This window comes from Siphateles boraxobius, unplaced genomic scaffold (genome assembly GCF_051911475.1).
Source record: "Siphateles boraxobius isolate OS27281-9 unplaced genomic scaffold, OSU_SipBor_1 25, whole genome shotgun sequence".
NCBI lineage: Eukaryota > Metazoa > Chordata > Actinopteri > Cypriniformes > Leuciscidae > Siphateles > Siphateles boraxobius.
The window spans coordinates 33517019-33533427 of NW_027508866.1; the positions used below are offsets into that span (position 1 = coordinate 33517019).

Sequence of the window (16409 nt, forward strand, 5' to 3'; positions counted from 1 at the left end):
TTTCAGTCTTCATTGTCACATGATCCTTCAGAAATCATTCTATGATGATTTGTTGCTCAAGAAACATTTCTTATTATCAATATTGAAAACAGTTTTGCTGCTTCATATTTTTGTGGAAACTGTTTCCTTTCAGGATTCTTCGATGAATACAACTTTAAGAAAAAAACATTAGAGTTGTCATTTGAAAGTCATTACTGTCATTTTTATAAGTTCATTAAAAAAATAAAAATAAAAACTTACCCCAAACATTTGATTGGTAGTGTACATTCACCAAATGTTGTTTACATAGAAACCATGACTGCGTTCTCGCTCACACAAGGATTTTCATTTCTCTGATGTCACCAGTCAAACATGGATTGTCTCATCGTGTAGAAACATTTAATTCAGGATGAATGAGCATTGATGACGGAGAACAGCAGAAGGTGTGTGTGTTGTCGAGAGGGGCGGGGCTTGTCGTCCTTACATAATGAAGCTGCCCTGTGTGATGCTTCTCAGAGCGTGTGTTTGCTCAAACGTGAGTGTGCTGGAGCGCCAGCGGCTCTCTCTCTCTCTCTCCATGGGGCCGTAGGGGGATGTATTATTGATAGGGCACATTTGTTTGGAAAAAATAGGAAGGACACAGCAGCATGGATGTGACAGCGCTCCAACAGAACTACACGGGCAGCGTTTATACCTCGTTCTGCCAGGTAAAGGTCGCTCTTCTGTAGTGCTCTTCCCCTGTGGGAATGCATGATACTGTATATTGGTGACCATAGTTGGACCATTCAGCAATAGTAGCTTTTTTAACTAGTGGAATTGGTTTGTGATGACATAGGCTTTTTTTGTTTTCTTTTCAATTTAATTTCCAATCCCAATTTTTTTGGCTCTTTCTGATTTTTGAGATGGTTTTTATGCATAAAAAGGAAAGAAAATCCTATGACGTGTGACTTTATCTGGTGCATGTTATGCCGTGTACATTGAGTTGAAGAATGCTTTCATGCGAGTCTGTATGAAACGGTTGTTTTATGATATTTCATTCAGTGATGACAGTATAATTCCTCAATCATCAAGGATTCTCTCGAGCTTCCTCTGAATCACTCCATGATCTCAGCACAGGCAAATCTCTGATTCATTAAAACAACATTGATGTTGGTTCTTAGCATGTAGATGAAATTAACTACCAACTCGGCCAGAGCTAGGCGTTTGTGCTGAAGAGTGTAATTACCGGTTCAGTCTGATGCAGACCAGTTAGTTACAGTGAGTCTGATGGGATTGAATTATGGGTCTCATGGGAACAGTAATCTGACTTCACCAGATTTGACAGTCTGACATGCTTTTACTAAGTATTAGTTGTGCATGTATTAGTCCTAAATGTGATTTATCCTCTCTGATTTAAAAATTGAGTAAGCTCTCATTGATTATACTTTGTTCACGTGTTTGCTAAAGAAGGCATCACTAATACTATTACTCATGCTTAGGTTTAGGTATTTGTTTCAATCTAACTAGTTTTGGTGTGAAACTTGTTCTGAAATGTTTGTGCTACAGAAATAATTGGTACTTCAAATTGTTGAGGAGAGATGGTTTTTGGATGTGAAAACGGCGGAAAACTCCCAGAACACCTTTTGTGCATAATCACATTATTATTTTCATGACAATTAAATGCTTTTCCCCCAGTTTTATTTTAGTATTATATTTATATACTATTATTAATATTTTGAATATTATTTATGTTTAGTTTTCATTTTAAATTTAATTGGATAATTTTATGTGCTTTTGTCACTGTTGTTACTTTTATGTTTGTGTTTGTCACTGTTGTTACTTTTATGTTTGTCCTTCACATGTTTTAGTATTTTATACTGTAAGTGTTGCATTTAATTAATCTCTTAGGTTTGATGCACATTTTTATTGAATGTGATGTTGCTGTTGATATTGGACTGTATAATTTTTATGTCAAGCACTTTGAACTGTATTTTATACCTGAAAAGTGACATACAATTCTTTTTTTGTGTTTTTTATTTCAAGCATTTCTAATTTTCATTTAAGTTTTTTAATGTAATATTTATATTTATTTCAGCTTTATTTCAACTAACAAAAACATTTTTCAATGGTTTTAGTTAACAATAACAGCACTGCTTTTCCTCTAAAAAAACTGGATATTTACTGTCATTTAGAAAATACTGTAATAAAGATAGTAGTAAAGTAAAGAACAACAAATACTGCTATTGTAGAAAGAACTTTAGTTGAAATATGCTTAATTATCATCAAAATAATTTAAGAATGCTGGAAAAGGCATAATGGTCATTAAGTATGCATGAATTTCTTTATGGAAAATACATGTTTTTGAAAGTTTTCATGACATTCTCTCCAACACGTTTTGTCCAAAAGCATAATTTTCACTTGTTTTAATCATATTTTATCTCTTCCACCAGCTTGAGGCCCTGAAGCAGCAGAACTCTCAGTATCAGGAGCAGTTGTGTTCAGGAACTCAGCGCATCGGGAACCTCTGCCAAGAAATGTGAGTCTCCTCCAGTCCTGCTGACATGCATTTTCTCATCACTGACTGTTTTATTATTATTCACTTAGACTTTTTCGCACTTTCATTGATAGTGATAGAAGAAAGAGGACTGAAATGATAGGGAGGAGAGGAAAATGACACAATCCAGCCTGAAAACGTATTCTCGAGCATGTGTGCTGACCACTAGACTACAGCTACAACAATTAAACACTATTTAACATCTTTCAGCTGTGTCTTATTAAATTAATTATCTGCTTAGTTTGAGCTAAAAATGATTTTGTTCTTAATTAGTTGGGTAAGTACTATGGTACCATAGTGGTGATTAAGTGAGTCACAGAATGACATCACGAGTCCACCTGGTCACAACAACTGTGATTTCTGTATAACAAAAGGCGTAATACATGTGTTCTGAGTCTGACACATTGAGCTCACATGGACGATAGGAGTTTGAAGTTTGAGTTTTGCTCGCAGCATTTCACATTCAGGGTAATCAATAAGAAAAATATGTAGGGCAGAATCTGACTTTATCCATTAGGAATTGATTGGAAGGTGAAAAGTGTCTCTACTGGATATGAAAGTGTTTGAAAAATAAGAGGGTTTTGTGACCCGCTGAAAAGATAAATTCTTCGAAAATAAATTAAAATTATAATTTTAAATTAATTGCAAAGAATGTAATTGACCTTTTTCACAAAATGTTTAACTTTTCATAAGCACCATTTATTTGCTTACTTGCAACCAATTGGCTAACTTTTCATATACTCAATTATCTTATTTGCAGTTTATTTGCAGATTATTTTTTAAACAAATTCATTTGCAAAATGAATGAATTCCAAAAATAGTCTTTTACATTTTTCTTAAAATCTTTCACTTTCATTTGTTTGCAAAATTAATTTCAACATTTAAGCAGAAACCTTTGGCTCGACATGCATTTGTGATGGTGTAAATGGGATCCGTATTGAATTCATGTTGACTTTAAACTAAAGCAGCACTAACCGAAGCTCAAAGCCTTCGTAACTCAAGCTGATCCGACACGCTCCTTCAAGCTGCGGCTCCGGTGATGCGAGCAGGTTCCCGTGTGAAGCCTCTTCTGAACTCTTGCGCTCTCAGCCCAACGCTTCAGAAGTGAGCGTCTCTCCTCCAGGGAGTTTTACGTAACCGCGTCTCTCCAACTACAGCTGCTCTTCTCCGCCTGTCTAATGGTCTCGACTCCACGTGAGTTCCTTTCATAACGCTCTGTTGATCTTCTGACACTCATGAATATGTATCATGACGTAGCCTGTTATATTATCATTTTTAAAATAAAAATAAAATAAAAAGCATTCATTAAATGCAGCATATTCTTTTTGAATCCGTGGGCATCTTTTAGTCTGCAGTTTCATGATGCCGCATTTGTTCTCACAATTCTGTCGTATAGAGACCTCACTTTGATTTTTCCGCTTGTTTTTTGAGCGTGCATGATTTGATTTATTCCTGCATCATAATGCACTCTAGGTGAAAATAGATTGGCTCATTCGTTACACACGAGGAGGATGACGGTGACCTTTCTGTTGTGACTTTGTGAAGCTCACGTTTTTACTACCGCTTTTTGGAACCAAACGCTCTTATTTTTCAAACGCTTGGTCTTAAAAACCAGTTTAAGGGTTGTGATGGAAAGGTAAGATGATATGTTAAGCATGATGCATTCACTTGAGAGGAAAATGGAAGAATAACATGATTGACATCAGGGTGATTTGAAATTGAGGACTTTTCACTGGCATGTGAAAAAAACATGAAAATCATAATGCATCATAAATACAAATAATAAAATGGTATTTTCAACTCAGTTTGTTTTAAAAAAAAGTCTCATCCTCACCAAGGCTGTATTTATTAAATAAAAACAGTAATATTGTAAATTATTACTTCTTAAAATATTTATTTTCTTTCTTTAAATATATTTTAATATGTAATTGATTCCTGTGATCAAAGCTGCATTTGCAGCATCATTACTCCAGTCTTCAGTGTCACATGATATATCATTCTAATATGCTGATTTGCTGCTCAAGAAACATTTATGATTATTATCATATTTGGGTGGAATTCCTAATTTTAAGATTCTTTGATGAATAGAAAGTTTAAAAGAACAGTATTTATTTGAAACAGAATAAATAACATTATAAATGTCTTCACTGACACTTTTGATTAAGTTAATGTATCCTTGCTAAATAAAAGTATCAATTTCTTTAAAAAAAAATTTGTTTTACTGATTCAAAACTTTTGAACCGCATTAAAGGTCATCCAGACATGAATTCATACAGAATATTAATATACTGGAAAATACAAGTATGGTAATTGTAACATATGTCCACTGCAGGCGAGATGAACTTGAACCCAAGTGCAGTTTATTGAAACAAAGTGACAAAATATAATCCAAAACTGGCATGACTATGGCTTGACTATGGCTTGACTATGGCTTGACTATGGCATGACTATGGCATGACTATGGCATGACTATGGCATGACTATGGCTTGACTATGGCTTGACTATGGCTTGACTATGGCTTGACTATGGCTTGACTATGGCTTGACTATGGCTTGACTATGGCTTGACTATGGCTAGACATGAACATAAATACACTCACCAACAGTAGGTTACAACATCAAAGTTAGACAAGGGACAATGGAAACATGAGGGCTATAAATACACACAGACTAATGACTTAACAAGAAGACAATTAACCAATGACAACATAAGACACATGACAAGGGGAGCACATGGCAGGAGCACATGACAAGCCCAGGAGCACATGACAAAACCAGGAACATGACGATGGGGAAACTACAAAATAAAGGACATGAACATGAAACAAAACTCAAAACTAGACATGACAGTAGTATACTAGTCCTCTATGATATTATAAGCATTACCTTTTATTTATCTCTCTCTGTAGTGAGGAGATAAAACTATCAGCCAATCAGAAGTCTCAGAGGCAGGACGAGAAAGGGATGTTGGCTCAGGAGTTGGACGTCTACACGCAGCAGGTGTTTATCTTTCTACGTCTACTTAGAGCAAAGCATTTCAGGAAACGTCTGTGACATTCTCAGTTTGAGGGATTGAGTTATGTATCATGTTGTTATTTTGGCAGCTTGATGACGAAGCTTTGACCAGCCATCTGGATATTACAGAGAGGTAAGCACGTCTCTGACTCGGTATTAAGTTCATTCAATCAAATCAAAACATTAAAAGACAGTTCTGAGTGAAGCCCGCTGTTTATAACCACAGAAAATAATATATATTTTTGTCTCAGTCAGTAAAAACAAGCATAAACACAGTGCTCTTACACTGGAAGTCTATGGGGAAAGAACATTTAAATTTTATGCCTGTATTTTTGTTAACGTGAGAGTAGTGATGCAAGTATTTTTCCCATTCATTTTCTTCACAAGCATTCAAAAACCAAATTATCTGTGGTTATAAACAGCATGTCACGGATGCTTTTGATGGTGCTTAATGGAGCTCTGTCTCAGTAATTGTTCAAAATGAGAGCTGGATTTGAGATCACATGCACTCTGGAAGCTTTAAATGTCATTTCACCTCCCGGGAAATGAAGACTTGCTAAAAAAAAAAAAAAAAAAAAAGCTTGTCAGTACGTGTTCTTTAGAGATCAGTGTTTTATGATATACGAAGATCACCACGTCTAGAGAGATGATCTGTTTCCATGATTGCCGTTTGGTGGAACAACTCAAATAATGGTACTAAGTACAAGCTTTTGGCTTCAGATCTATTGTTTTCCTCCACCCTAAAAAAGAAATCTGCTGTCCCACTGAATGTCTGTTCATTTTTTGCATGTTTTTCTGTAAGCTTTTAATCTTCAGGGCTCCATTGGGAGATGTTCTCAGAGTGCATATGGCTTTTGTAAAATGATTGTAAATCCAACAATGGGCTCCAGTTATAGTGAGCTCTTGTCTGTTCTCACAGAGAGAATTCCAATGCGGTGATGTCCGATAAAGACAAAGAGCTAGAGACACTACGAAATGAGGTAAGAGCTTTGATTCTTGAGTTTTATAAGTCTAACCAAACCTCTGGATCAAGTATGTTTTATCCACTGTGAACTATGACTGAGTTGAACTTACTGTATGTACAAAGAATGCTTTTAGTAGATTAATTTCATATCAAATGAATATGTATTGTTGGCACTTAATATTGTCAGATAATGGGAAACAATCTAAGTGATCTAAAGATGTTTTTCTTATCCCAGATTGCAGTGCTGCGTGGGGAAAACGCCATGGCCAAGACGCTGCAGTCGGCCGTGACGTCTCTAGAGAGGGACAAAGCCCAGCTGCAGAGCCGAGTGAACAGCTTGGAGGAAAAGCTGGAGGGCCGGGAGACGGGGAACGGAGAGGAAGTCATCTCAGGTCCGTCAGTGTATTTATACTAGGGCTGGGACAATAAATCGATGCATCATGAATCGAGAAAGGATTCTGGATCAATTCCAATTTTTTCAGAATGCATCGCGATTCTCTCTCAAATCGATTCTGAGCTTAGTTTTTAACAGCAGACGGCCCTGCGTGCTCTAGAAACAGACGTAATCTGCTGGCTTCCAATGCTTTACACACACCACTTGAACCTTCTATGAAATCCCGTGTCGAAAAGCATTCGGAGGTGCAAGTACGAGCACATTTGAGCGTGGCGTTAAAAACTAGCCTAAACTAGCCATCTGGTGTTAAAAACTAAGCTCAGATATGATACGCCATTTATTCTGAAAAAATTGAAATCGATCCACGAATCGCAATGCATACAAATCGCGACACATAACTGGACGGCATTTCCAAAATTAAACTGAATTGGAACATGCAAAAATTGCAACATGATGAGGTCATGTGACAACAATTTAGCATTCTGCATCATTTTGCATAGTACTTTTAAATAATAAATTCAGTGCCGTTCAAAAGTTTTGGGTCAGTATGTTGTTATTGTTTTTTATAGAAATTAGTACTTATGTGCTGAAAGGATGTATTACATTTTCAGAAAAAAAAAATCCAGAATTTTTTAGTTTATTTTAAATATTAAACAACACAACTGTTTTCAACATTGATATTAATCAGAAATGTTTCTTGAGCAGCAAATCAGCATATTAGAATGATTTCTGAAGGATCATGTGACAGTCACATGATATTGTCCCAGCCCTACAGCGCACTGCTTACTGTATACTGTGCAATAAACTGTATACTGCTAGCTATTTATTTACTGTACTGTTCAAAAGTCTTTTTAATTGTAGATTTTTTTAATTAATTTTTTTAAGAAGTCTGTTATCCTCACCAAGGCTGCATTTGTTTCTTCACAAATACTGTGGAGTCTGTAATATTGTGAAATATTACAATTTAAAATAACTGTTTTCTATGTTATTATGTTAATTCGAAATGTAATTTATTAGCTTTTTTAACAAAAAGCTGAATTTTCAGCATCATTACTTCAGTCTTCAGTGTCACATGATCCTTCAGAAATCATTCTAATATGATTTGCTGCTCAAAAAACATTTCTGATTATTATCAATGTTGAAAACAGTTGTGCTGTTTAATATTTAAAAAAATAAAAATGGGAAATGTTTTAATTCTTCTGAAAATGTAATACATCCTTTGCCGCATGAAAGTATTAATTTCTAAACTTTTGAACGACACTGAATTTATTATTTAAAAGTACTATGCAAAATGATGCAGAATGCTAAATTGTTGTCACGTGACCTCATCGTGTTGTAATTTTTGCATGTTGCAATCCAGTTTAATTGCCGTCCAGTTATTTTTAATCCAGTTATGTGTAAATATACTTATGGCAGCATGATCAAATAATCAGTTAATATTTATTATAAAAACAGTTGAAATAGAAATGAAAATATTATTAGTAATATTAGTAATATACAAACAAGATTAATACGTATTACTCGTACTATTTCCATGAAAAATGAATCCAAATCGAATGTTTATGACCAAAATACATGTCACATTATAATGTTTGAGTAATGTTTTTTAAATGGAAAACAAGATTACAAACAGGTGGTATAGTTCTATGGGAGCCCATTTCATCCACATAAGAAAAAAATCATGCTTTTGTAAATCATAATGTAGAAATTATGACATAGCGATTCAACTTAAATGAACAACTCCTTCTGGACTACTTTTGTGCAATTGTGACATTCACCTACTCTCAGCACTGTTCTCACTGACCTGAAGGCTGTTGGTTTGTCTCTCCTGTACAGTGGGTGATGCTGCTTTGGACCAACTGAGAGAAGAGAAAGAGTTTGCTGAGGGACAGGTACAACTCCTCTGTTCTGTATTTGTTAACGGTTTTAGGATGTCATATGTGTGTAAATGTCTAAAATCTGCCATGTTTTCCTGCATGGATCAGATCAACTTTCTGAACTCTGTGATTGTGGACCTCCAGAGGAAGAATGAAGAACTAAAGGGGAAGCTGAAGAAAATGGCGTTGACCGAGTTCAATGGAAATGATGAAAATGATGAGTAAGTCCAATTGGGCTTCAAAATCTTTACTTGCCACTTTTCTGTCTGGCAGATCAGATAGCAGCCAGAAACTGGGGACAAATGCATTGCCAACATATTAAACCTATTTTATTATCATTGAGATGCTATTAGTTTTTATTAATATTTTGAATTGGTTTTATTTTTTATATTTAAATTTTAAAGTTTGAGTAATTTTTGTGTGTGTTTTTGTCATGTAAATACATGTATACATATTAATTTAGTTTAATTTTTTTTATTTTTGTACATGTTACTTTGGTAACTAGCTAAAATAAATTTGTGTGTGTATATATATATATTTTTTATAATAATATTATTTATATATAAATAATATTATTATAAAACATTTTTTTACTTTGTTAATGTTTATTTTATTTTCAAGCAATTCTTTGTTTTAAATTTCTCTCTCTCTCTCTCTCTCTCTCTCTCTCTCTCTCTCTCTATATATATATATATATATATGTATATATAATAGCCCTGGTACATGGTCATGTTGTACATACTTAACATGCATTGCACTTTTTGTTACTATTACTGTTGTTTTCTTCAAAAAGGGTTTGTCATAATACTATTTTTTGTTTATCCTCTTTCTCTCAAGTCTTGGTAAGGACAAAAAGAAGAAGAAAGCCCCTCCACGCGTTTTCTGCGACATCTGCGACTGCTTCGACCTGCACGACACGGAGGACTGTCCCACGCAAACACAGTCCCCAGACTCGCCTCCGCACACTACCTACCACGGGGCCCGCAGCGGCGAGCGACCGTACTGCGACATCTGTGAGGCGTTCGGTCACTGGACAGATTCTTGCAACGATGACCAAACCTTCTGAACTTCTCTTCAACCCCTCCGCCTGTGAGCAGGCTATGCACAGATCGCTTTCATCCAGATTATTCGCTATTTTTCTACACAGCGTATATACATTCGCACTTCTTGTACATTCCTTGAAACGAATCCGTCCGTATGAAGGCTAAGGTATGCTGCATTGATGGAATATGAATTATGAAGATGAGAGATATTTCTATGTGTTATTAATACCGTTTTGTGTGTTTCATACGTTTTTTTGATCCACTGATGAATTACCAGCAAGAAAAATGGGCATGGTTTAATGATACTTTGCTGTGTATTTAAAGCTGCTGAGTGTAATTTCTACTCCCCCAAAGGCACAAAATGGAATTGCAAAAATAATGATCATTTCCAAACCGGTTTCTCAAACACTCCTTTTCTTCCACTGTAGCTCCGCCCCAAACTCACGCCATTGGTTGAGTCCAAAGTTTACATTTCGGACGGCTCAAACAAACAGCGATGTTTTGGAAGAGCCACAGAGTGTGTTTGAAATGGTATAGCACACTGCAAACTGCTCAGTTTACTCTGAATACTGCCCACAATGTTCTTAAATAGTATATCAAAAAATCATAGCTTCCAGTTTTTCTGTCACACATAAAATCAACTGAAGACGAGCACACTGCATTATGTGATATTGATTTTAAACTGCGCATTTTCACCCAGGCATTCTAAGCATACCGAAATTATACATACTATGCACAGTGTAAATACTATATACTGCAGAAACATTACTAGCAGGTTGGTAGTATACTATTGTGAACATAGCCACCGTTGTTGCACTTTTTGGTAATTTACCCTACGAATGGTTTACTTACAGTTGTATCTGCACATTAAACCAGGATAGTAGATTTGAATGAAATTATTTTAATGAATAAAAAATACACACTTCAGCTTAAGGAACTCCTAAGGGACTGTTATCACAGGCACAAAACCGTATGACCAGTCCACCAAACTAAGCTGAAGCTAACCACTATTAACTTATTGCACTTCTCACTTTAAATGTATACAGCACATGAGTTTAACTGCCATTCTTTGAAACTAAGTTATTCTTTTTACTGTTAAATGTCAGATATATAGTCATGATATTGTCATATGAATGGCTTTTTATGTGTATTTTTGATGTTATGTCCTGTAGATTTCAGGCCTATTCACACCAAGTCCAAATTTCTGGCATAAAAAAAAGATTAACCTTTCTGTTGTATACGGACACAACATTGATTTATTTAAATTGATCAAATGATGTTTCTTCAGGTATCCAAACTTTACAGAAAAACTCAGTATGAAATAGTTTTGGTGCAAAAAATGGTTTGCAAATATTAATTTATTTTAGTCGCCTCAAACTTGGTGTGAAAAGACCCTTCGCTAAAGCACAACTTTTAAGCACAAAATCATATTGTATATCTTATTATTGATGTAATATTAACAACAAAGTTTATTTAGAAACCTAATGAACTGCAAGTGTTGGAATTGGTAACCCGCAATGACCTGGATGATATTAAATATGTATAATATTCATGATTATTCCCCCTTTGTCTAAATTAATTTGATCAGAAGTTTTTGCATTAAGTGCAAATATATGGTCTGTTTTTACTGAAATATTGTGGTAGTCTTTAACTATTGTACTGTTTCATGTACTGAATATTCACCTGAACTCAATACAAACATTGTACAATTTTTCCTTGTCATTGTCTGGATACATTGAGCCTTCTGACTACACATTAATTCTGTGAAAAGCATTTAATCATTCATTAACATCAAATAACAATTCTAGCCACAGTTCTAGGGTGTTTCTGTGTGGTTGCTAAGGTGTTGACATGTTGCTAAGGTGTTTGGAGTATCTTTTCTCAATTTCACGCAAGGCCGATCACCAAATTCCCATCCTACAACTCCCAAATAAAACAGAAGGGGCCCGGTCAATAATTCATATCTCTATAAAATGCTGCCCGATTAGACCAATCTGAACCCCACAAAAATAGTAACTTTAATTAGAATTTGTTGCATTTTTTCTACATAAAAAATACGATAAAAGCAACACTTAAGTGTATTTTGGATGTTTTCTTTCCACTAGTTTGAAACAACACTTGGAAAAAGTCACTATGAAAAGCCAAATAGCCCAAAATCTCAAAATTGAGTGATGCATGAAAAAACCGCGTTTTTGTATGTAAGTCAAATTATTATGTTCGAGGAATGTCTTCTGCAGCTGCAGCTTCATGCTAATGCAAAATAAATAAGATCTGTATCCTTCAGACTTTCATTTTTCCGCGCTTATACTTTTGGCACGGTTTTTGCGCACAAATGCGATCAAAAGCACTGCAAGCCTGTGAACAGCAATTTACAAGCGAAAACGACAGAGGCAGGAACTGCAAAACAGATCAATTGCGTACAATCAAACTTTGTGTAAAAAAATAAACTGTTGCAAATGTCTACATGACTCTTTGTGTGCATGAGGCAAAAAGTTTTCGAAATAACCCGATTTGTACAGTTGCGTCTTTGATTTTCCTGCGCTTCCACTTTTGGCACCATTCTCTCACTAACTTATGGAATTATTTTTGTGCCAATAATAATGAACGTAACTTTTCAAGAAACTGATGAAAATATAAATTGAAACTGAAAAAAATATCTTTGAAACTGAAAAAGAATAAATCGCGGGCATTTTTTTTACTTCGTTCTTAATACACAGAATGTTTTGCTAACTATTTCTCATATTTCTTTCGCTAATCTGAACTTACAAATGCGCTTCCAGAGTTTTCAGTTACGCTTCTGAAGTTTTCGTTTACGCTCCCTTAGTTCCCTTTCGAACGGTCACTTCGTATTGCGTAGCTATACGCAGTGGGGGAAACTCCTTTTCCTCGATTTACTGAAGCCTTTATGTAAAGCGCATTTGCAGCTGCACAGCTAGAACATGAGCGTCTGGCTCGCTCATAGGCTGCGCTGCGGCAACTGCACATCCAATGGCGCAGGCGCCTCTGACGTGCAACCAATGAGATCACTCTGCGTCATACACGTCAGAGCCCGCCAAGGGGGCGTGACCTCAGTCTATAATAGCCCCCGAATTCGCCATTATAGCAGATTTTACTCCTTCAGCGACAAACTTCACGTCTCTGACCATTTATTGAGCCTTCGCCGTCGAACAAGCCTTCAGCCTGAGCCAGCTACAGTTCAGCAGACGACACATTTCACCGTGTTTCTCCTGACGCCGTCTCTCCTGTGGCTATCCGGCGATATCCTTTTCATTGCTCTTTGTATATTGTATTATTTGTACGAGCGTTGTTCAAATGCATCGTGTTAAGACCTGCGCCACGTGCGGATGCAAGCTGCACGAGGCGGACGAACACGCTAGCTGCATTCCATGCCTGGGACTTCACCACGCGGAGAATGCACTGTCTGCCGGCGGATGTGCGGCCTGCGAGAGCATGCCTATCTCCGTGCTGCGAACTCGGCTAGCCCTCTCCCGTGACGGCGACACCGCCTCTCCCGCGCTTCCTTTTCCGGCCCTACTTCAGCCAAGGAAGAAGAAGCGCCGCAGCCAACGGCAGCCGGAGAACATGGATGTTAGTGAACGCACGCCGGCCTCGTCCCCGCGTGCCTCACTCTCTCCAACCCGTTCATCTCCGGTCCTGTTCGAGGGAGATCAGCGCCCCCCCCCCACGTGGCGGGCCTTGTCTCCTTCGGCGGGCCTAGCGAGCACGACGACAGCCTGTCTATCGCTGCGTCTGAGGAAGAATGGCCGGGCTCTTTCGACCCCGTCATGGCTTCCCAGCCAACGCCCAATGCCTCAGCTACCAGGACTAACTCCGACGCGGAAATGCTTCGGATCCTGACTGAGGCCGTAGCGGACCTCGAGCTCGAGTGGGCCGCGCCCGCTCAACCCCCTCGAAGTCGGCTGGATGGCTGGTTTCTGCCAGGGCACCAACAGGCCCCTCGTCACAAGCCAGCGCCATTTTTTCCTGAGGTACACGAGGAGCTTACCAAGGCCTGGCGCACTCCTTATTCTACACGAGGCCCCGCAGTTTTCGCAACGCTCTCCTCCGTGGACGGAGCAGCGGAAAAAGGCTATGAGTCGTTGCCGCCCCTCGAAGAGGCGTTGGCCGCTCATCTCTGCCCGAACACAGCTGCTAGCTGGCGAACTAGAGCTGTGCATCCCAACAAGCACTTCAGCCCTCGCCGGACGCGCGTATTACGCCTCCGGTCAGGCTGCATCGGCCCTGCACACGATGGCCGTGCTGCAGGTTTACCAGGCCAAACTCCTCCGGTCTATGGACGAGGCTGGCCCGGACCCTGAGGCTTTTCGGGACCTTCGGAGCGCCACAGACCTGGCCCTGAGAGCTACTAAGGCCACAGCGCAGGCTATCGGGAGGAATATGGCGAGTTTGGTCGTGCTCGAGCGCCACCTCTGGCTTACCCTCACTGACATTAAGGACGCGGAGAGAACAAAGTTCCTCGACGCCCCAGTATCCAGCACCGGCCTCTTCGGCCCGGCAGTGAAGGGGTTCTCAGAAAGATACACCGAGGCACAGAAAGCGTCCCAGGCCATGCGTCACTTCCTGCCTAAGCGCTCTAGCTCGGCGTCGAGTGCTCACAAGCTAGCCCCGCCGACGCCTCGGCCAACAAAGCCCACGAAGCAGGCCTCTCAGCCCCGCCCTGCGGCTGATGCCCAGCGCCAGCCGAGAGCAACCAAGCGCTTCCCGCTTCCCCGACGCCAAGGCCCCAGACCAAGCGCCGCGCCTCACACAGCGCCGCCAAAGTCGTCCTAGCATGCAGGGGAAAGAGAGAGGGCACGGGTCCCGCACTCGCCGGACCACCCTTGAAGAAGTCAACAAAACTTCCCACAGCCCCTTGTTCAGTTCAGGTGGCTGGGGATTTTATTACTGCAAACAGGCCCGCAACAGTAAGCGCGTTCTTGCAAACAAACGCCGTTTTCACGGCGACCCATATAAAGCACAAAAAGAGTATGTTTCACAAACACAACACGTGGGTTCACGGTCCCCCTTCATCAGGCGGCCCCTCCCCCGTTATAATACTGCCTTCCCTACACGCAAATGCTTGTACAGTCAGTCCAATACTCAATGTGTGCACAAATCACAATATAAGGGTATCAGGTCCCCCTTCACTAGGCGGCCCCTCCCCTGTTGTAACACTGACTTCCCCACACGCGAATGCCTGTACAGTCAGTCCAATACTCAATGTATGCACAAATCACATGATAAGGGTATCCGGTCCCCCTACATTAGGCGACCAGCCCCAGTCAGTGTGTCAAGCCCTAGCCACACGTGTTCTAGCCTGGCAAGCTATCCCCGGTGTGTCGAGTTGGGTCATAAACACTATAAAGCGAGGTTACTCGCTCCAATTCGCTCGCAGACCCCCGAAATTTCAGGCGGTTCTCGAGACTTCGGTGAGAAGCAACGTGGGTCACGTGCTTCGCACCGAAGTACAGAATCTATTAGCAAAAGGGGCGATAGAATTAGTCCCCCCCGCGCTAAAACACATGGGTTTTTACAGCCGCTATTTTCTGATTCCGAAAAAAGACGGCGGTCTCAGACCCATTCTAGATTTGAGACATTTGAACAAAGCTCTCATGAGACGGCCGTTCAAAATGTTAACTATCAAACATATCCTCGCGCAAGTGCGCACGGGGATTGGTTTGTCACAATGGATCTGAAAGACGCTTACTTTCACATTCAGATAAACCCTCGTCACAGGCCATTCTTGAGATTCGCCTTCGAGGGCCAAGCTTATCAATACACCGTTCTGCCGTTCGGTCTATCGTTAGCACCCCGTACATTCACGAAGTGTGTGGATGCAGCGCTTTCTCCCCTGAGACATCAGGGAGTGCGTGTGTTAAATTATCTCGACGACTGGCTGGTGCTGGCACAGTCGAGAACCGAGCTATTAGCTCACAGGGATTTGATTCTCAGCCATCTAAAATGCCTGGGTTTCACAATCAATGTGTCAAAAAGCAAACTAACCCCCAGCCAGAGTGTGATCTTTCTGGGTACAGTTTTAGACTCGAGAGCGATGACAGCGCGACTCACACCAGAGCGCGCGCTCTCAGTGCGAGCGCTTACAGGCACTTTCAGAGCGCGCGAGCACGCGCCACTGAAGAAATTTCAGAAACTGCTTGGTCTCATGGCAGCAGCATCGCCAGTACTCCGCTTGGGATTACTGCGCATGCGCCCGCTGCAGCATTGGCTGAAACGGCGTGTGCCAACTCACGCATGGCAGTCAGGCAACTTGCGCATTATGGTAAATCACGGTTGTTTAAGAACCCTGATTCCCTGGCGAGCGCAGAACTGGTACCACGAGGGGGTGACAATGGGAACAATTTCCAGAAGGAAAATGGTTCTTACAGATGCGTCCAACCTGGGTTGGGGAGCGCTGCACGAGGGCATGCCTGCATCCGGCCTCTGGTCGAGCACGGAGCAGAGCTTACATATCAACTGTCTGGAGATGAAAGCAGTTGGATTGGCCCTGAAAGCATTTCTGTCGAACCTCAGGGGTCACCACGTTTTAGTCCGCACAGACAATATATCAGTGGTGGCCTACATAAATCACCAGGGGGGCATCAGG

General features: G+C 40.0%; 1 protein-coding gene across 4 annotated transcripts in view; it reads left to right on the top strand.

The window, feature by feature from the left end:
• The window catches only part of clip1b (CAP-GLY domain containing linker protein 1b), a 30106-nt gene extending 18590 nt beyond the window's left edge, over positions 1-11516 (top strand). For all 4 annotated transcript variants that reach the window (XM_077243657.1, XM_077243659.1, XM_077243658.1 and 1 more), the window contains 8 exons: positions 2409-2494; positions 5422-5512; positions 5617-5660; positions 6447-6507; positions 6727-6883; positions 8722-8777; positions 8871-8983; positions 9600-11516. In XM_077243657.1, the coding sequence (XP_077099772.1) occupies positions 2409-2494; positions 5422-5512; positions 5617-5660; positions 6447-6507; positions 6727-6883; positions 8722-8777; positions 8871-8983; positions 9600-9828 (837 nt within the window). In that variant the 3' untranslated portion in view covers positions 9829-11516. The remainder of the gene's footprint in view (positions 1-2408; positions 2495-5421; positions 5513-5616; positions 5661-6446; positions 6508-6726; positions 6884-8721; positions 8778-8870; positions 8984-9599) is intronic.
• Positions 11517-16409: the final 4893 nt, after the last annotated feature.